Genomic DNA, 21,927 nt, shown 5'->3' with positions numbered 1-21,927 from the left:
TTAGACTATAGGATTTACCCACCTAACAAGCATTTTGTTTAAAACTGGATCAGGTAAGTTGGAATAATGTTCTTTATTAGCTGGAATTAAATCCTTGATTTGAAAAGCAGTCACATGCTTCTTGTTTGAAATGCTGTCTTAACCATGACATGTCACTAGGCTGATGTTGCAGTGCTCCATTGCTAGTATGCGTAGCAGTATAGGGTAACCACAGTGAAAATCTAAGCTGAAGCTGGTACAGTGACAGGCCTGTTGTGCTGCCATGGAGAACCAGCTTTTGAAAAGACCATGGGACTCTTACCTCACAAATTAATTTATACACGACAACAGGTCGGTCACTGTAGGGCTGCTGTGCTGTCTCCCAAGCCCAGGAAGGACTAATGCTGCACTTGAACTCTATTCAGACAGGGGCGGCTCCAAGCACCAGCGCAGCAAGCGCATGCCTGGGGCAGCAAGCCGTGGGGGGCGGCCTGCCGGTCCCTGTGAGGGCGGCAGTCAGGCTGCCTTTGGTGGCATACCTGCGGGAGGTCCGCCGGTCCCGCGGCTTCAGCGGCAATTCGGCGGCAGGTACGCCGAAGGCGCGGGACCGGCGGACCTCCCGCAGGCATGCCGCCGAATCTGCGTGACCAGAATCCCGCAGGCCTGCCGCCGAAAGCCGCCTGACTGCTGTGCTTGGGGCGGCAAAAACCATAGAGCCGCCCCTGTATTCAGAACACAGGAGCCACTCTACTTCCTGCAGCTCCCCTGAAGCTCTTATAGGAATCACCTGATCCCTTCAGCTGGGTCTGATAACTGAACAGGGCTTGCTGGCCCCAGACCTCCTGACCCTTAATGAGGCAAGCCACCTTGTTACTATGTCACTCTGAATGGAGCCTTTCTGACAAACTATTGCAAGTTAGAAGCATCCCTTCTCGATTCATTAAGAAGATTTGAATTTTTTTTTTTAAGGGGGTGGGTGGGATCCAAGCTTCCTATCTGGCCAAAGAGCTGGGTGTTGCTGTGACAGCTTCAGGTGAGAGAGATTGTTTTATGCTAACATATTTCAGCATGCAGTCTACTTACAAATGTTAGTTTTGCTTTGAGTATTCGATAGCTTCAGTTTGAAATTAGAGCTGTTTTGATTAGACACATGTTACATGACATGTTTTTGTTCCATGAGTGGATGAATGTTATAAAATCAACTTTCTGGTGTGAATAATTGCAATTATGAATTAGAAATTTTCTTTCTGTGACTATCCTGAAATATTCAGTCAAAACTTGCTTTTATGACAACTATTCCTACTAGTTTTCATTAGAATAGTCACAGATGGCAAATACAAAAAAGGTCTGAATAAAGGTGATGCAAATACACTAAAATGTGAGTGAATGTCTGGGTAACTTTTTTGTGGTATTTATCCAGGTTTATGACGCATCATGAATGGGGAGAGAGTAACCCCTCCCCCCCTTCTTATTCATTTGCCTACCTTATTTGTGTGGGTACATTTTAAATGTCATGACTTCCTGATTTTCTCTATTTGTGGAAATTATGTGCTATTAATAATACCTACAGACCTCTGTGATCTACTTAGCTGTGTTAGGAGCATGTACTCATTAAAATGTGTAATCTTAGATCTGTTTTATGGCACCTTAGATTAAAAGACATCATAGAATTTACCGGGTTTTTAATTCTTCATTCTCTTTTCTTACAGCCTTCAACAAGAGACTTCTCTGCTGCAATCTGGCCTTTCAGGTTTGGATATGACAATGAGGGGTGGCCAAACCTGGAAGGTTCAGCAATTCTGCTTAATCAAACAGGTACCTTTTTGTGTCAGTCTTATTTTAGGAGTGTATCCTACAAGGTATAATCATAGGAGCTAGAAAGAAGAGAACCTACTGGGTCATTGAATCCATCCTTCTGTTAGCACAGGACTGTTCCTCACAGCAGTAGGATGAAATAGTTTCATTTAAACTTTTGTGTTTATAGCTGTTCCATTATGATCATGTCAGTGATACACTTAAAAATCCACTTGCTTCAAACAAGTAAGAGGAAGTGATATCCCCTCTGGTTTTAAGTGGAATTCCCCGCTGGAGAGAACTTTTTAATAATCAACCTCAGATTTTTTCTTTCTTGTAATAGAGAGGAGTGATTGTCTAAATAAATTTCTGTAAGCAAAATATTGAAGGTGAAGTGGGCAGTTAACACCTCTGCTGTTGTAGGACAAAGGAGGGTTAGTGGGTGACAGGTTTGTTGTAATGAGCCATAAATCCAGTGTCTTTATTGAATCAATGATTTTTTTTAATGTCTAGCAAAGTTATGAATTTAAGCGCCCAGGCTCTGTGCAGGTTTCCTTTGAGGATGAGGACTAAGAGGCCACTTTTCACAAGTCAGTCACTCCATATCTGACCTCTTAGTCCTCATCCTCAAAGGAAACCTGCACAATGCTTCCAAAAGATGAGCCTGAGAGCTTAAATTCATCACTTTGTTAATCACTAAAAAAATTGTTGTAATGAGTTATAAATTGATTGTCTTTATTGAATCAATCTGTAACCCACTAACCCTTCGTTGTCCTATTACTGCAGAGGTGTTAACTGCCCACTTCACCTTGAATGGCCTCTTGCAACACGTGGTAACTCCTTATGCTTAACAATCTGTTCCACCTTGTATGTAGCTGTGACATTCTAAGTATTTTTCCCAGACCTGAAGTAGAGCTCTTTGTAAGCTCAAAAGCTTGTCTCTTTCCCTGACAGAGGTTGGTCCAATTAAAGATATTACCTCACCCACTTTGTCTCTCTGATATCCTGTGACCAACATGGCTACAACAAAACTGCAAATAGCAAAATATTTGGTACATTTACTTAAAGAAAGTTTAAGTTTAAAGACTCTTTCAGATAAACTTGGCTCCAAATTTAGTTTTTTTAACTTCTCCATTATTTTTAATTCCAATGGAAACAGTTTTAAAATATCAGGGGGTAGCCATGTTAGTCTGTATCCACAAAAACAACGAGGAGTCCGGTGGCACCTTAAAGACTAACAGATTTATTTGAGCATAAGCTTTCGTGGGTAAAAAACCCACTTCATTTTTTTACCCACGAAAGCTTATGCCCAAATAAATCTGTTAGTCTTTAAGGTGCCACCGAACTCCTAGTTTTAAAATAAACATTCCCTTACAATGTCTGCAAGCAAAATAGTGCAGCCTTGTGCATTTCTTGAGTGCCTGAAAATGAAAATGGCGGCTAGCCATGAATTATAAACTTGAGAAATGAACTTGTCTATTTGCATTGTCAAAGCTGAGAAATGTATAACGTAAACATTATAAATAGTAGTATGAGAGAGAGGAATTCTTATTAAAATGTACTTGATTTTATACTCTAAGATGTTGGTTTTAACATATATGAGCAAGAAAATTTGCTTTTCTAGCACTACGTATGTATCTGGATTGTCCCTACTGCTCTCATGAATGGAAAGGGCCAAGATCAGGTGGAACTGGAGTGTGTGGGGGAGGCTTTATAACATTATTCTCACACAAGCTCCTCTTCAGGTGCACAAAGGGCATTAGGAAGGAGTGATGCTGATGATGGGGTTAGCATTATGGTTTGTGTGTTCCCCTTTTACTAAGGGAACCAATTGTTCCCCTGAGCAGGTGTTGTCTCCATGTCAATGAGCAGTTTGCAGGCACTGACGCAGCATGTCATGCTGATGTATGACATGGGGGCTAGGAAGCAACAAGAAGCACTGGGCTATTGCACAGATGGCTCTGACCTCCTCAAGTGCCCTAATGGTTTTGTGTTTAGGGAGCAGACACCTCGGCCCATTCAGTAGGCAACCCCCACCCTCTAAAAAAAACAATTCAGAACTCCGGGAGTTGAAAGTTGGGCCACTCTCTGTCCTCTTAGTGACAAAGAGTCCTGTGGCACCTTATAGACTAACAGACGTATTGGAGCATAAGCTTTTGTGGGTGAATATTCCCACGAAAGCTTATGCTCCAATACGTCTGTTAGTCTATAAGGAGCCACAGGACTCTTTGTTGCTTTTTACAGATCCAGACTAACACGGCTACCCCTCTGATATTTTAAAACTGTTTCCATTGGAATTAAAAACCCTCTTAGTGGTTTTTTTCCCTTCAGATAGAACAGTGTAGCCCATGTTTTTAACCTGAAAGTATCTATATAAGAAATATATTGAAAGTATTTATTTCTCATGCACATTAAAACCCATCAACTGAAGCCTTCATGAACCAAAAGCATAAATGACTGGATCAGTAATTTACTTATTTTCCTTTGAAAGTTTCTTTGTGCTAGTGAAATGTTTATTTCCAAAAGAAGCAATTCAGATGTCAAAAACAGTAGTAAGAAATTTCAAGACAAACCTTAGATTAAGAAATCTACATCTCTGTCTACTGGTGACATAAGTTTAATATAAAATTTCAGAATTCTATGTTTTATATAAATATTACATAACTTTCTAGGAAATTCATAAATTCACTAATAATTGAGGTGTAGCAAATTTGAGATTCCACCCTTTCAGAAATGAGCAAGCATTGCTTTGTTTCTGATTAAAATTACCTGATTTTTATGAGAATTTTAGAATAAAAATATCATGTCTAAGGGCAGAGCAAACTTCTCCCACATTGTCAGCTACCAACATGCCTCAACCTTGACCTTGAGGGGACATTTCTAATGGTGAGTGAGCAGCTGAGTTGCTGTGCTTATTCATTTCTTGTCTCTGATGAGACAGCCAATAAAAGTGCCAAATGTGATGGTGAGTTTTTGTGAAGTGGACACCTGTCTGTTCTGAACTGGACCCAGACGAGCTTACTTTACATAGATCAACAGTCATCAAATAATATCCACTTTCAATCATTACCTGTGTGAGCTGCGTTTGAGCTGATCCCTAGAAAGGAAGAGTTCTGTGTCCCATTCAAATCCTCTGAGCCACCAAGTCCTTCACTCATATTTTTATTGTACTAAATAAAACGCTCTAAAAGTGTTCTTGAAGTAAGGCTGCAATTCCATCTTGTGGGGGTGCAGGAGAGACTTCAGGAACGCTATTAACAAACACTTTTGTGGAATGGGCTGAATTATTGGTGTAAGGGGTCCATACTGAGGGGTCTTAGGTAGCAAGGGCTGGGAGCACTTCAGAAACAGCGTATACAACAATGGATGAGAGAGAACACCTTGCATCACTCTTTAGTAACCTCTGGTCAATGTAGAATTGGCATTGACTGGTGCTAGAGGGAGCTGCATCCATCCTGTGTGAGCAGAAGAATAACTTTGAGGGTTTTTTATACAGTTATAGTTTTTCAACATTTTGTCTCCCAGGTGCAGATTTTATTACCATTCTGGAGAGTGATGCCTCTAAGCCATTCATTGGGAACATTGATCCAACCATGTGGTTAGGAGAAAAACTGGGTTTTTACACTGATTTTGGTCCAAGCGCAAGGGATCACACGTGGGGGTGAGTTATCTCTGGAAACAGACACAATAGGTGTGGAAAGACATGGATTTTTAAAAATATGAATTAAAATGTCACAAGCTTTAATGATAAAAGTTCTTAGCAACTTAATGTACAATACAACCCTTATTTTTCCAAAGGTGGACGAGAGACACTCAGAACCTTGGTAAAATCAGGGAAGCTGGACAGCAGACTTTGAGAGCAGTGTGTACCAAGTTCCTAGGTACAGAATGCAGAAAAGAAGATGCCAGTTTAGAAAAGGCCTGTCTTCAAAGTCTGCCCTCCAGATTCTTGTATCCTGCAGCAGAATGAAGGGAATTACTACTGGTTTATAGTCTGGCTAGACTGAGAAGAGCCATGCTCCAAACACTATAGCTAGCTAGTATTTCTCTTCAGTACATTTTGGCCTTGGGGAATTTGGGATTCAGGCTTAAGTACGGTATAAATTGTGAGGATGTAACTGTGCTGGGAATAACTTGGAATTTTGATTAACATGAGTTTGAATCTAGCTTGGACTTTATGCAGGAAAATATATAGAAAGATACATCTGTACATGTTTTTTGTAACCAAGTCTCTGGTATCCAGTTCTACATTACTATCTGACCAGCTTCCACTCAAGGTGTACTTGAAGGTCTTCGCTACCTTGAAATAGCGATTTTTATGATACTGGATTGTGTTAAGGGGAATTTTGAGGTTTCAATAGCATATGGAGCTTCCTAGTAACATTTATTACACTTTACTTTTAATTTCTACCCTGTGATTCAACACTTGGAGGAACCTGGTTACAGGAATCTTCCACCTCTTTATTTTAAAGAATCAGAAATGAAGTAGAGAAAGGAGTAGTTGGTCACATGGTCCTACAAAATTTCCCATTAAAATACTACGTCATAAAATATTTTGTGAAAGTAAAAACTACACTTAAAAAATCCAAACTGAAGGTGAACGAATGAAAAGTTTTCAATTTAAGGTTGGATTACTGCTCACTTGTAATCAAAAGTTATGGAAGGATGGTTGTTATGAAGTCCTATTTTGCCTGGAGGATATCAACTATTTATTTCAGTCTTCCTTCCTTGAATTACTTCGCAGTGGTGCTCTAAGTCAAAATGTCAGGCTTATTTTCACTTTTCAAAAGGCCTTGCCATCCTGTGCTGTGGCTGGCAGGATATTCAGTGAAATTGTGCTGCTTTTCAGGAGCCTCTTGTTGTAATGTATGTGCATTGTCTAGGACATCAAAGCAGCTGCTTCCTTCCTGCAATGGATAATTCTTCTGGAAGAGCTGTTCTCCTAAGAGTTGTGGATGGCACACTGATTTTACTTTCTCATTTTTCTGTGTGCTGCAGTGCCTGCTGGTAGACTCTCAGCTGTTCCTTTGTGTAGTGGAAGAATATCCTTGACAAAATATTTAAAAATGTTTATTTGTGTTTAAAAACAACTTTTAAAAAGTGTTTTTATGTATGTGTAAAAAAATATTGAATGCTTCAATATATGCAGATACTTTATTGTATTCTGCTTTGTTGTGTACAAAAAGTATGGCACTGAGCCTGTGGCCTTGTGCCTAGCATAGCTAAATTTGCTCAAGGATTGCTGAGGCAATGTGCTGAAGACTGAGTCTGATCCAAAGTCCATTGAAGATAAAGTCCTTTCACTGACTTCAGTGGCCATTGGATTGGGCCCTAAATGCTAAAATCAATCTACATTTTACCTTTCCTAATGCACTGTAAGCAGTATTTGTGTTTTGAAGTCTGATGTCTGTATTTGGTCTGCTTGTTTATGGACCATCCTCATCATGTTTTAGAACTGAAACAATTAAGTTTCCTTCTATTTCACTGTAGGATTATGGCTCTATCAAGATACCCAATTGTGAAATCCAGTCATCACCTTCTCCCATCCCCTGAGGGAGAGATTGCACCAGCCATCTCCATGACTGTCAACTTCACTGGGAAACTGGTGGATTTTGTTGTTGCTCACTTTGGAAATGAAGAGTGTGTGATTTTTTTTTTAATTCAGTTACATAGAAAATGGAAAGCAAAATGTAATTGACATTAAGCAGTGGTTTTTATAAAGTAAATGTCCTCTAAACATTTTCCACCGTAATAATTGCTTTTTAACCAGGCACATCGGAGGAGATACTATGATAAAGTTAATGGTTTGGGAAAGGATCTTGATTTTATTTTAAGGTAGAAATGTATCCGGCAAAACTCAGCCGTCCCTGAGATATGCAGGTTTACACTGCTATAGACCTTGCAAAGCTACTATGCTGATTTTACAGACTATTTAGTGTCTACAGAGTCAAGATTGGCTTTGAAACTGTATTGGATTCCTCCCCCTGACCTCAGCCTCCTCCCTCTCAGTAGATAGAATTCCATGATGTTCCATCAGGGAGGATAGACTCAGGTACAGGTAGATGGCATAAATTGTGGCTTGGTAAGAAGTTATAGGGCCTAAGTGTAGGGTGTTCTTTCCCCCCCCTCTGCACTGAAAGATAGCAATTCTGAGACTTCTAATAAGATACATTGTATAAACAGCAAGAAAAAAACAAGTTCAGTACCTTTACTGGACAGCTAAAACTGAAGGTGTAAAACCTGACCTCCAGCTTCTGAAATGAAGAATTGCGCTGATAAATCAAAAGCTTGAGGGGATTAACATATATATTGTCTTTCTCAATCTTTCCTTAAAGGAATGTCTTGATTGTGGCTGTGTAATGTATATTAATAATTGGGCAGGTTTTGTGAATCTTTAAGTAGTTTTAATTCATTTTGCTTTATTCTCCACAGTAGCTAATATTAAGATCCCAATTATTAGATTTAGGGATTTATCTCTTAATTACTGTAATTTATGTAGAGATAACTATACATTCAGATAAGGAATATAAAAGGCAAAAAAGCTTCTGAAAACAGCTGGAGTTTGTTAGTGGGGTCAGGGCCAGGAACGGAGCTAGGTGGTGCTCCCATCCCGCCTCCCATGGGGGCTGGTCCAGGTCCCAGCTGTGCCCCCCGCCCCCGAATGTTCCTCCAGTTTGGGGACCTCTGGCATAAAACCTAGAAGAGACAGCTAAGCAGCTTTCAATTTACTCTGTGGTTAGTTGTTATTTATAGTGCTGTAAGGTGTACTTGGCACTTTAAACTAATGAATGGGCCATGCTAAAAACAGGATTCTGCCTTGAGGAGATCACAGGCTAAAAGCATAGAAAATGTGAGTTGTACTGGAGCAGCAAGCAATTACTGGTGGCAATTCCATAAACTCCCTAATTATTATAATTATGTTAGAAAGCAAGTTGAAAGTGTCTGGCCATAACCACCAGGATCCAGGGGAATGTGGGAGGTAGTTTAAAATGATCAGTTTGCTTCCTTCTGCCCACCCATTAAGTTCCCCCTCACCACTTTCCCACCTCAGAAGCTTCACTCCCACTTAGCTGGATTTCTTGGAAACTGTCTTACTAATTAAACTGAATTGGTCTGAAATGGCTCCCAATTTGGCCTCTAAAAGAGAGCTTAAAGCAGGCAGACCAGTCACTTCCATTTTTCTGTCCAACTTTGTGTCCCCACCCCAAAGAATCTGGCTGTCAGGGTAGCAGAGAAGGGAGGAGAAGCACATCCCAACAAGAAGGGAGTGGGAGAAACTGGCCACGGAGAGGGGGAAGCACCTGTGTTTCTCTCAGGCCATGTCTACACTACAAAGTTAAGTCGACATCAAGCCTCCGATTTAAGCAAGTCAATCTTGCGTGTCCACACTATGCTCATTGTGTCAGCAGAATGCATCCTCACTAGCAGGGCTTGCATCAACTCACAGAGCACTGCACAGTGGGTAGGTTTCAGAGTAGCAGCCGTGTTAGTCTGTATCCGCAAAAATAACAGGAGTACTTGTGGCACCTTAGAGACTAACAAATTTATTAGAGCATAAGCTTTCGTGGGCTACAACCCACTTCTTCGGATGCATAAAGAGTGAACCATATATTGAGGAGATATATATACACACACATACAGAGAGCATGAACAGGTGGGAGTTGTCTTACCAACTCTGAGAGGCCAATTAAGTAAGAGAAAAAAAACTTTTGAAGTGATAATCAAGATGGTTCAGTACAGACAGTTTGATAAGAAGCAAGTGTGAAAATACTTACAAGGGGAGATAGATTCAATGTTTGTAATGGCTCAGCCATTCCCAATCCCTATTTAGCCCTGAGTTGATTGTGTCTAGTTTGCATATCAATTCCAGCTCAGCAGTCTCTCGTTGGAGTCTGTTTTTGAAGTTTTTCTGTTTTAAGATAGCCACCCGCAGGTCTGTCAAAGAATGGCCAGACAGGTTAAAGTGTTCTCCCACTGGTTTTTGAGTATTATGATTCCTGATGTCAGATTTGTGTCCATTAATTCTTTTGCGTAGAGACTGTCCGGTTTGGCCAATGTACATGGCAGAGGGGCATTGCTGGCACATGATGGCATATATCACATTGGTAGATGTGCAGGTGAACGAGCCACTGATGGTATAGCTGATGTGATTAGGCCCTATGATGGTGTCACTTGAATAGATATGTGGACAGAGTTGGCATCGGGCTTTGTTACAAGGATAGGTTCCTGGGTCAGTGTTTTTGTTCAGTGATGTGTGGTTGCTGGTGAGTATTTGCTTTAGGTTGGGGGTTTGTCTGTAAGCGAGGACAGGTCTGTCTCCCAAGATCTGTGAGAGTAAAGGATCATCTTTCAGGATAGGTTGTAGATCTCTGATGATGCGCTGGAGAGGTTTTAGTTGGGGGCTGAAGGTGACAGCTAGTGGTGTTCTGTTATTTTCTTTGTTGGCCCTGTCTTGTAGGAGGTGACTTCTGGGTACTCGTCTGGCTCTGTCAATCTGTTTTTTCACTTCAGCAGGTGGGTATTGTAGTTTTAAGAATGCTTGATAGAGATCTTGTAGGTGCTTGTCTCTATCTGAGGGATTGGAGCAAATGCGGTTATATCTTAGAGCTTGGCTGTAGACAATGGATCGTGTGGTGTGTCCTGGATGGAAGCTGGAGGCATGTAGGTAAGTGTAGCGGTCAGTAGGTTTCCGGTACAGGGTGGTATTTATGTGACCATCGCTTATTAGCACAGTAGTGTCCAGGAAATGGACCGCTTGTGTGGATTGATCTAGGCTGAGGTTGATGGTGGGATGGAAATTATTGAAATCATGGTGGAATTCCTCAAGGGCTTCTTTTCCATGGGTCCAGATGATGAAGATGTCATCAATGTAGCGCAAGTAGAGTAGGGGCGTTAGGGGACGAGAGCTAAGGAAGCGTTGTTCTAAGTCAGCCATAAAAATGTTGGCATACTGCGGGGCCATGCGGGTACCCATAGCAGTGCCGCTGACTTGAAGGTATATATTGTCCCCAAATGTGAAATAGTTGTGGGTGAGGACAAAGTCACAGAGTTCAGCCACTAGGTTAGCTGTGACATTATCGGGGATACTGTTCCTGATAGCTTGTAGTCCATCTGTGTGTGGAATATTGGTGTAGAGGGCTTCTACGTCCATAGTGGCCAGGATGGTGTTTTCTGGAAGATCACCGATGGATTCTAGTTTCCTCAGGAAGTCAGTAGTATCTCGAAGATAGCTAGGAGTGCTGGTAGCGTAGGGTCTGAGGAGAGAGTCCACATAACCAGACAAGCCTGATGTTAGGGTGCCAATGCCTGAGATGATGGGGCGTCCAGGATTTCCAGGTTTATGGATCTTGGGTAGCAAATAGAATGTCCCTGGTCGGGGTTCTAGGCATGTGTCTGTACAGATTTGTTCCTGTGCTTTGTCAGGGAGTTTTTTTAGCAGATGGTGTAGTTTCTTTAGGTAATCCTCAGTGGGATCAGAGGATAATGGCCTGTAGAATGTGGTGTTCGAGAGCTGTCTAGCAGCCTCTTGGTCATATTCCAATTTATTCATGATGACGACAGCACCTCCTTTGTCAGCCTTTTTGATAATGATGTCAGGGTTGTTTCTGAGGCTGTAGATGGCGTTGTGTTCAGCATGGCTGAGGTTATGGGGCAAGTGATGTTGCTTATCCACAATTTCAGCCTTTGCACGTTGACGGAAGCAATCTATGTAGAAATCCAGTCTGTTGTTTCGACCGTCCGGAGGAGTCCACGCAGAATCCTTTTGTTTGTAGTGCTGGTAGGGGGGATTCTGTGGGTTAGTATGCTGTTCAGAGGTATGTTGGAAATATTCTTTGAGTCGGAGACGTCGAAAGTAGGATTCTAGGTCACCGCAGAACTGTATCATGTTCGTGGGTCTGGAGGGACAAAAGGAGAGGCCCCGAGATAGGACAGACTCTTCTGCTGGGCTAAGAGTATAGCTGGAAAGGTTAACAATATTGCTGGGTGGGTTAAGGGAACTACTGTTGTGGCTCCTTGTGGCATGTAGCAGTTTAGATAGTTTAGTGTCCTTTTTCCTTTGTAGAGAGGCAAAGTTTGTCTTGTAAATGGCTTGTCTAGTTTTTGTAAAGTCTATCCATGAGGAAGTTTGTGTGGAAGGTTGGTTTCTTATGAGAGTATCCAGTTTTGAGAGCTCATTCTTAATCTTTCCCTGTTTGTTGTATAGGATGCTGATCAGGTGGTTTCGCAGTTTCTTTGAGAGTGTGTGACACAGTCTCTCAGCATAGTCTGTGTGATATGTAGATTGTAATGGATTTTTTACCTTTAGTCCTTTTGGTATGATGTCCATCTGCTTGCATTTGGAAAGGAAGATGATGTCTGTCTGTATCTGTACGAGTTTTTTCATGAAGTTGATGGATTTCCACTCCATACGGCTAAATGCAGTGCCTTGCATAATGACAGGTTTCAGAGTAGCAGCCGTGTTAGTCTGTATCCGCAAAAATAACAGGAGTACTTGTGGCACCTTAGAGACTAACAAATTTATTAGAGCATAAGCTTTCGTGGGCTACAACCCACTTCTTCGGATGCATAAAGAGTGAACCATATATTGAGGAGATATATATACACACACATACAGAGAGCATGAACAGGTGGGAGTTGTCTTACCAACTCTGAGAGGCCAATTAAGTAAGAGAAAAAAAACTTTTGAAGTGATAATCAAGATGGTTCAGTACAGACAGTTTGATAAGAAGCAAGTGTGAAAATACTTACAAGGGGAGATAGATTCAATGTTTGTAATGGCTCAGCCATTCCCAATCCCTATTTAGCCCTGAGTTGATTGTGTCTAGTTTGCATATCAATTCCAGCTCAGCAGTCTCTCGTTGGAGTCTGTTTTTGAAGTTTTTCTGTTTTAAGATAGCCACCCGCAGGTCTGTCAAAGAATGGCCAGACAGGTTAAAGTGTTCTCCCACTGGTTTTTGAGTATTATGATTCCTGATGTCAGATTTGTGTCCATTAATTCTTTTGCGTAGAGACTGTCCGGTTTGGCCAATGTACATGGCAGAGGGGCATTGCTGGCACATGATGGCATATATCACATTGGTAGATGTGCAGGTGAACGAGCCACTGATGGTATAGCTGATGTGATTAGGCCCTATGATGGTGTCACTTGAATAGATATGTGGACAGAGTTGGCATCGGGCTTTGTTACAAGGATAGGTTCCTGGGTCAGTGTTTTTGTTCAGTGATGTGTGGTTGCTGGTGAGTATTTGCTTTAGGTTGGGGGTTTGTCTGTAAGCGAGGACAGGTCTGTCTCCCAAGATCTGTGAGAGTAAAGGATCATCTTTCAGGATAGGTTGTAGATCTCTGATGATGCGCTGGAGAGGTTTTAGTTGGGGGCTGAAGGTGACAGCTAGTGGTGTTCTGTTATTTTCTTTGTTGGCCCTGTCTTGTAGGAGGTGACTTCTGGGTACTCGTCTGGCTCTGTCAATCTGTTTTTTCACTTCAGCAGGTGGGTATTGTAGTTTTAAGAATGCTTGATAGAGATCTTGTAGGTGCTTGTCTCTATCTGAGGGATTGGAGCAAATGCGGTTATATCTTAGAGCTTGGCTGTAGACAATGGATCGTGTGGTGTGTCCTGGATGGAAGCTGGAGGCATGTAGGTAAGTGTAGCGGTCAGTAGGTTTCCGGTACAGGGTGGTATTTATGTGACCATCGCTTATTAGCACAGTAGTGTCCAGGAAATGGACCGCTTGTGTGGATTGATCTAGGCTGAGGTTGATGGTGGGATGGAAATTATTGAAATCATGGTGGAATTCCTCAAGGGCTTCTTTTCCATGGGTCCAGATGATGAAGATGTCATCAATGTAGCGCAAGTAGAGTAGGGGCGTTAGGGGACGAGAGCTAAGGAAGCGTTGTTCTAAGTCAGCCATAAAAATGTTGGCATACTGCGGGGCCATGCGGGTACCCATAGCAGTGCCGCTGACTTGAAGGTATATATTGTCCCCAAATGTGAAATAGTTGTGGGTGAGGACAAAGTCACAGAGTTCAGCCACTAGGTTAGCTGTGACATTATCGGGGATACTGTTCCTGATAGCTTGTAGTCCATCTGTGTGTGGAATATTGGTGTAGAGGGCTTCTACGTCCATAGTGGCCAGGATGGTGTTTTCTGGAAGATCACCGATGGATTCTAGTTTCCTCAGGAAGTCAGTAGTATCTCGAAGATAGCTAGGAGTGCTGGTAGCGTAGGGTCTGAGGAGAGAGTCCACATAACCAGACAAGCCTGATGTTAGGGTGCCAATGCCTGAGATGATGGGGCGTCCAGGATTTCCAGGTTTATGGATCTTGGGTAGCAAATAGAATGTCCCTGGTCGGGGTTCTAGGCATGTGTCTGTACAGATTTGTTCCTGTGCTTTGTCAGGGAGTTTTTTTAGCAGATGGTGTAGTTTCTTTAGGTAATCCTCAGTGGGATCAGAGGATAATGGCCTGTAGAATGTGGTGTTCGAGAGCTGTCTAGCAGCCTCTTGGTCATATTCCAATTTATTCATGATGACGACAGCACCTCCTTTGTCAGCCTTTTTGATAATGATGTCAGGGTTGTTTCTGAGGCTGTAGATGGCGTTGTGTTCAGCATGGCTGAGGTTATGGGGCAAGTGATGTTGCTTATCCACAATTTCAGCCTTTGCACGTTGACGGAAGCAATCTATGTAGAAATCCAGTCTGTTGTTTCGACCGTCCGGAGGAGTCCACGCAGAATCCTTTTGTTTGTAGTGCTGGTAGGGGGGATTCTGTGGGTTAGTATGCTGTTCAGAGGTATGTTGGAAATATTCTTTGAGTCGGAGACGTCGAAAGTAGGATTCTAGGTCACCGCAGAACTGTATCATGTTCGTGGGTCTGGAGGGACAAAAGGAGAGGCCCCGAGATAGGACAGACTCTTCTGCTGGGCTAAGAGTATAGCTGGAAAGGTTAACAATATTGCTGGGTGGGTTAAGGGAACTACTGTTGTGGCTCCTTGTGGCATGTAGCAGTTTAGATAGTTTAGTGTCCTTTTTCCTTTGTAGAGAGGCAAAGTTTGTCTTGTAAATGGCTTGTCTAGTTTTTGTAAAGTCTATCCATGAGGAAGTTTGTGTGGAAGGTTGGTTTCTTATGAGAGTATCCAGTTTTGAGAGCTCATTCTTAATCTTTCCCTGTTTGTTGTATAGGATGCTGATCAGGTGGTTTCGCAGTTTCTTTGAGAGTGTGTGACACAGTCTCTCAGCATAGTCTGTGTGATATGTAGATTGTAATGGATTTTTTACCTTTAGTCCTTTTGGTATGATGTCCATCTGCTTGCATTTGGAAAGGAAGATGATGTCTGTCTGTATCTGTACGAGTTTTTTCATGAAGTTGATGGATTTCCACTCCATACGGCTAAATGCAGTGCCTTGCATAATGACAGGTTTCAGAGTAGCAGCCGTGTTAGTCTGTATCCGCAAAAATAACAGGAGTACTTGTGGCACCTTAGAGACTAACAAATTTATTAGAGCATAAGCTTTCGTGGGCTACAATTGATATGAGCTGGAATTGATATGCAAACTAGACACAATCAACTCAGGGCTAAATAGGGATTGGGAATGGCTGAGCCATTACAAACATTGAATCTATCTCCCCTTGTAAGTATTTTCACACTTGCTTCTTATCAAACTGTCTGTACTGAACCATCTTGATTATCACTTCAAAAGTTTTTTTTCTCTTACTTAATTGGCCTCTCAGAGTTGGTAAGACAACTCCCACCTGTTCATGCTCTCTGTATGTGTGTGTATATATATCTCCTCAATATATGGTTCACTCTTTATGCATCCGAAGAAGTGGGTTGTAGCCCACGAAAGCTTATGCTCTAATAAATTTGTTAGTCTCTAAGGTGCCACAAGTACTCCTGTTATTTTTGCACAGTGGGTAGCTATCCCACAGTGCATGTAGCTGAGTGGAATTTTGGGTTGGGCTTGCAATGCCTTATGGAACCAAAATATTGATGCAGGTGGTTATGGGAACATGGCATTAGCCTCCCATGATGCGCTTACCTCCCTCCCTTCCTCCCTCCCTGAAATCAATGGCAAACAAACCAAGCCTTTTTCGCAAGCCTGGGTTACCCTGGCGGACATCATAGCACAATAAGCATGGACCCCACTCAGCTGTGCCCTGTTGTGAGCATTACAAGCATCTCACACCTTATCCTGCAGTATTTACACAGCCAATACAGGAACCACTGTGCAGAACAATGTGATGCCATGCAAGCAGCCCTGCTGGAAGACATAGAGCGGAGCAATTTGCAATTGCTGGCAACAGTTACGCATCACCTCGACATGGTTGAGCGCTGTTTCTGGGCCTGGGAAACGCCTCCTGGAGGCCCATTCATTCAAATAGAAAAAGAATAGAAACAAGCAGCCCACCTGGTAGCTGTGCATGGGGAATGGAAGGAGCTCAGTGCTTAGTGCCAGCATTCCTACCTACTGACCAGCCTACAGTTCCCTCCAGCGGTATCCTTCCCTGGCCATTCCCCCCTCCCCTTCAGCAGTGTTCCTCTAGTCACCTAAAGCCTCCAGTCCAGCTTTCCATTTATTTAGGGGAGAATACCAGTGTTACCAATTCTTACAAATTTCTCAAGTCTTGTGATATTTGATGGATTTTTTCTTAAAAGCCCTAGCTCCAGAAGTCAACTGATTATTGGGATCTCAGCTTTCACTTAAGGAAAAAAAATTCTAACCCTCATAGATAAAAAGAAAAGTTTGAAAACATGACCTGAGTGCAACTGAAAGTCTTGGAAGCCAAAAGCCTCCTTTGAGGGAAGAACTTGCTTTTTCAGCCCACCCGAGCACCAGTTCCTTTGGAGAAGGGGCACAAGATCATCCCATATTAAGCATTGCTCTGTTTATCAGTTTATAAGGCTACTGTCAGCTTGCTAAGGAAGCAGGTGCAAAGTAAATTCTGTTTTGAGACTAATTCTGAGAATTCGTATTCATAATGGAGGCTTTATAATTGGTTAATTAAAAATATAATTTTATTGCTGCTTTTGAAAATGGGGAACAGTAATCAGAAACCGTAGCTTTTATATTAATAAAGGATTCTTTTTAAAAAAATGGGATTATATAAGTGCAGGCCTTCTCTCACAGAGACACATGGGAGGACCTGTGAGGAAGATAGCTATTTCAGCACAGAGCTTTGTATAGATCTGGATCAGTGCCTTGTTTAAACCATTCCTTTGTTTGGCTTGTGTTAAGTGTGTGTTATCTGTAGGAGGAAGCAGACCAACTCCACTACTTGGATCACTGATATTTTTATTGGAGTCATTTAGAAACCCAATAAATACAATAAGAGAACTGGGAATGTATATTTAGAAATTCAGTAAATACAATAAGAGCACTGGGAAGGTATATTCTGGCATAAAGCCTTTTGATCTGCATCTGTCCAGCAATACCAGCACAAGGTTCTACAATACAAACATACAGGAGAATAATGATTTTCTGGTGTTGTCTATGCACACAACCTGCATTGGTTAAATTAAAATCAGTCTTTAAATCGATTTAGTTAAATCAGTACATGTTCCAGCACCATTTTTGTTGGTAGTATTTGTGGGACACTGTTTTTGAATGGTGTTAGAGAAATTGTTACATTATCTAGGCTTTAGCATGATTCCGTAATGCAATGCTAAGATTTGGTTGTCCTGTCCAATTAAAAGGTCGTGTTAGAATGTGGACATCCCAAAACGTGCCACACAGTTATGTGCCGGCACAGTTAAACTTATAATTTAGACAGATCCAAAGTCTTAACTGCACAAGATACTCAGATGAGATATTCATGGTGATTAGAGCTCTGTATAAAAACTTAGAACAAGCTATTCATGGAGTGTGTTGAGGAGAAAGAAGCTCTTATTTGCAGCTAATTTGTGCCATAGGTCAAACATTTCAAAAGTTTAAAAAGCATCCTATTTTTGTAAACTTTCACACACTGTTTGCCACTGCATAACCCATGGTTTTCTGTGTTTGTATCAGTGAGACTCTTTTTTGATCCTTTAAAAAAAAAATTTTTAGTAACCGTTTCCCACTTCTTTCAGAGATGACTTGGACAGGAAGCTCCAGGCTATTGCTATTTCAAACCTGTTGAAGAATAGCTCTCGACAGCTTGTATTTCTAGGATATATCACTTCAGCTCCTGGATCCAGAGATTACATAGAACTAATTGAAAATGGCAATGTTAAGGTAATGTAGAACTACTACTAACTATAACAATTGACTAATTTACAAAAGATGAATTTAAGATTCCAAATCAGTAACCTATGCAGATTATAGGGTTAAAAATACACATACTTTTTAAAAAAACAACTTGTTTTAAAATCTGTTCCATTTTTCAATTACCTGTTAGGAACTATTATTTTAGAAATAAAATACCTTAAAAAAAATCAGTCTTCCTTTATTTACCTGCCTGGATCTAACATCAGGATTCTGTTTCCTTTGCAACTTTTGACTACATCTCAAGCAAATCATTTCCTTGTTCTGTGTCCACATACAGATTCTGTTACTGAGGCCTGGTCTACATTTAAAATTTAGATCAACCTAGCTACGTTGCTCAGGGGTGTGAAAAATTCATACCCTTGAGCATTGTAATTAAGTCTACCTAACCCCCAGTGTAGACGCAGATTAGGTTGATGGAAGAATTCTTCTGTCAACCTAACTAGTGCTGCTCAGGGTCGTGGATTACCTACATTGATGGAAAAAATGCCTTCTGTCAATGTAGGAAGCATCTGCACTGTGGCACTGCAGCAGCTATAGTGCCCCTATTGGAGACATGCCCTGACCTGAAGTCCATCTTTGAAGAAACCTTGTCATATTTGCTTTATTTTTTCCCCATAGGATATTGACAGTACGGATAATGACAGGTGGTGTGATTATATCATGTATCGTGGACTAATAAGGTATGTCAAAATGGATAATTTACTTGTTTTAGATATGTTACCATTATCATTTTTAGATCTCATGACAGAAACCTGTATAACTCATCTGAATGGAAGAGCTTACTTCTCATCTTTAATTTACATCAAACTTTCTGACAGGCTGAAGGCAAACTACTAAACTACATGCAGGCAGTCAGGTATAACATGAAGTAATATGGAACCTGATAAGTGGAAGTCAGACTTAGTGTGATTCTACTTTGTAAAGTTACTCTGTAAAAATGTCATCATGGGGGTTCCATCTTTGTGTTTCTAAGGGTATGTCTACACTACGAGGGTATTTCGATTTCACTTAAATCGAATATGTGGAATCGATATTGCAAAGTCGAACGTGTGTGTCCACACTAAGAACAGTAATTCGACTTTGTGAGTCCACACTAACGGGGAAAGCGTCGACATTGGAAGCGGTGCACTGTGGGCAGCTATCCCACAGTTCCCGCAGTCCCCGCTGCCCATTGGAATTCTGGGTCGAGCCGCCAATACCTTCTGGGTTAAAAAAAAATGTGTCGAGGGTGCTTTTGGGTAATTGTCGTCATCCGTCTGTCACTACCGCCCTCCCTCCCTCCCTGAAAGCGCCGGCGGGAAATCAGTTCGCGCACTTTTCCGGTCAGTGACAGCGCGGACGCCACAGCACTGCGAGCATGGATCCCGCTGCGACCATCGCTGCAGTTGTGGCCGTTGTCAACGCCTCGCAGGTTATCATCCACCTTTCCCAGAGGCAGATGCAGATAAACCAGGCGAGGAGGCTACGGCACCGCGGTGAGGGCCTGAAGTCTGAGAGTAGCACAGGCCTGTCAGAAAGCACGGGACCCAGCTCCGAGGACATCATGGTGACAATGGGTCATGTGGATGTTGTGGAACGGCGATTCTGGGCACGGGAAACAAGCATGGACTGGTGGGACCGCATAGTGCTGCAGGTCTGGGACGAATCCCAGTGGCTGCGAAACTTTCGCATGCGGAAGGTGACTTTCCTTGAACTTTGTGAGTTGCTGTCCCCTGCCCTGAAGCGCAATGACACCCGGATGCGAGCAGCCCTGACTGTCCAGAAGCGAGTGGCCATAGCCCTCTGGAAGCTTGCAACGCCGGACAGCTACCGGTCTGTCGTGAACCAGTTTGGCGTGGGCAAATCTACCGTGGGGGTTGTTGTGATGCAAGTAGCCAACGCAATCGTTAAGGTACTGCTCTCAAAGGTAGTGACCCTGGGAAACGTGGAGGTCATCATAGATGGCTTCGCCGCGATGGGATTCCCAAACTGCGGTGGGGCTATAGATGGAACTCACATCCCTATCCTGGGACCGGACCACCAGGCCAGCCAGTACATTAACAGAAAGGGCTACTTTTCAATGGTGCTGCAAGCACTGGTGGACCATCGGGGACGTTTTACAAACATCAACATCGGATGGCCGGGCAAGGTTCATGACGCTCGCGTCTTCAGGAACTCTGGTCTGTTTAGACGGCTGCAGGAAGGTATTTACTTCCCGGACCACAAAATAACTCTTGGGGATGTGGAGATGCCTACAGTGATCCTTGGGGACCCAGCCTACCCGCTAATGCCCTGGCTCATGAAGCCCTACACTGACGCCCTGGACACTGAAAAAGAACTGTTCAACTACCGGCTGAGCAAGTGCAGAATGGTGGTGGAGTGTGCTTTTGGCCGTCTCAAGGGGAGATTGAGAAGCTTACTGACTCGCTGTGATCTCAGCGAAACCAATATCCCCATTGTTATTGCAGCTTGCTGTGTGCTCCACAATCTCTGTGAGAGCAAGGGGGAGACCTTTATGGCGGGGTGGGAGGTTGAGGCAAATAGCCTGGCATCTGATTACGCCCAGCCAGACAGCCGGGCGATTAGAAGAGCCCAGCGGGACGCGCTGTGCATCCGGGAGGCTTTGAAAGCAAGGATCCACAGTGAGCAGGGTAACTAGTAGTGACTTTTAAGTTTCTGTACAGAGAAGCTGAACCTGCGACCGTTTCTTTACCCAGTTAATGTTGACTATCCTCTCCAGTTACAGACCCTCTCCACCCCCTTCCAAAAAAATAAAATCAGTTTTATTTTGTTAATGAACACCGTTGTCTTTAGTACTGTTTTCGCGGGAATGTTTGAAACCTGGGACGCAGACTGTGGTGGGGAGCGGGTGTAGTGTACTGATGCAAATGATCCTTCTAAACTCCAGGAATGACAGGATTCGCAGTGGCGGACTGGTTGTTTCAAGGGAGCCTGCCAGCCCTCCTGAGCGGGACTGCGTGTATGTGGGGGCTATGTGACTTTATGGCAGGGGGAGGAGGGTTACAGATCCCCTGCTGCGTGGCTCTGTGATCCAGGACAAGGACCGCTGCATAAGATTTGTAACTGCCCTCCCCCGCAACAAAGTCACAGTGCAACCCCCCCCTCCCCCCCCATGGACAGAACATGAAAACCACCTCCCAGACTGACCAGGGTAACTAGTCACTGCACTGTGTGTGCGCCCTGCTGCTGGACCTGCCCCCGCCTCTGTACCCTGCTAAAGGTGACTGTCCTGACCAATTACTAAGCCCCTTCCCCCCCTTCAGACAGACTCTCCCTCAAAAGAACATGACTGAAACAGTACTGAACAGAAACGTATTTTTTATTAACAACCACCCATGAAACTGGGGGGTGAAACTTGGACGGGGGCTTGGGTGAGGCGGGCAGGAAAGGACTTTTCAAATTTTGGGGAATGACAGCCTTCTGGTGCTTGAGCAGTCTGCAGGGGTGGAGTGAGAGTTTTCACGGACTCTGCCGCCCCTCCTTCTTTGGACTTTGGGCGAGGGGGGTATGGGACTTGGTGGCGGGGGAGTGCGGTTACTGATAGACTGCAGCGGGGCTCTGTCCTCCTGCCTCCGTTCCTGCAGAACATCAACAAGGCGCCAGAGCGTGTCCGTTTGCTCCCTCAGAAGTCCAAGCAGCGTTTGAGTCGCCTGCTGGTCTTCCTGCAGCCACCTCTCCTCACGTTCCATGTGTGTCCGGTGCATTTGGGACAAATTCTCCCTCCACTGGTTCTGCTGTGCTGCCTGGGCTCGGGAGCAGCCCATTAGTTCTGAGAACATGTCCTCTCGCGTCTTCTTCTTCCTCCGCCTAATGTGCGCTAGCCTCTGGGAGTGTGATGCCAGGCTGGGTTGGGAGACAGTCGCAGATGTAGCTGTGGGAATGAGAAAAAGGTAGTGAATTCCTCCGAAAC

The 21,927-nt window shown here is 43.2% G+C and overlaps 1 protein-coding gene across 1 annotated transcript in view; it reads left to right on the top strand.

Annotated features, from left to right (window-relative positions):
• The window catches only part of CWH43 (cell wall biogenesis 43 C-terminal homolog), a 57,156-nt gene that overhangs the window by 25,428 nt on the left and 9,801 nt on the right, over positions 1-21,927 (top strand). The window contains exons 10-14 of the mRNA XM_065405727.1: positions 1,689-1,794; positions 5,299-5,434; positions 7,264-7,413; positions 17,840-17,984; positions 18,636-18,697. Of these exons, the coding sequence (XP_065261799.1) occupies positions 1,689-1,794; positions 5,299-5,434; positions 7,264-7,413; positions 17,840-17,984; positions 18,636-18,697 (599 nt within the window). The remainder of the gene's footprint in view (positions 1-1,688; positions 1,795-5,298; positions 5,435-7,263; positions 7,414-17,839; positions 17,985-18,635; positions 18,698-21,927) is intronic.

Source organism: Emys orbicularis, chromosome 5 (assembly GCF_028017835.1).
Source record: "Emys orbicularis isolate rEmyOrb1 chromosome 5, rEmyOrb1.hap1, whole genome shotgun sequence".
NCBI classification, from domain to species: Eukaryota; Metazoa; Chordata; order Testudines; family Emydidae; genus Emys; species Emys orbicularis.
Note: the sequence above shows the minus strand (reverse complement) of the source record. Positions and strands in the feature narration are given on the sequence as shown.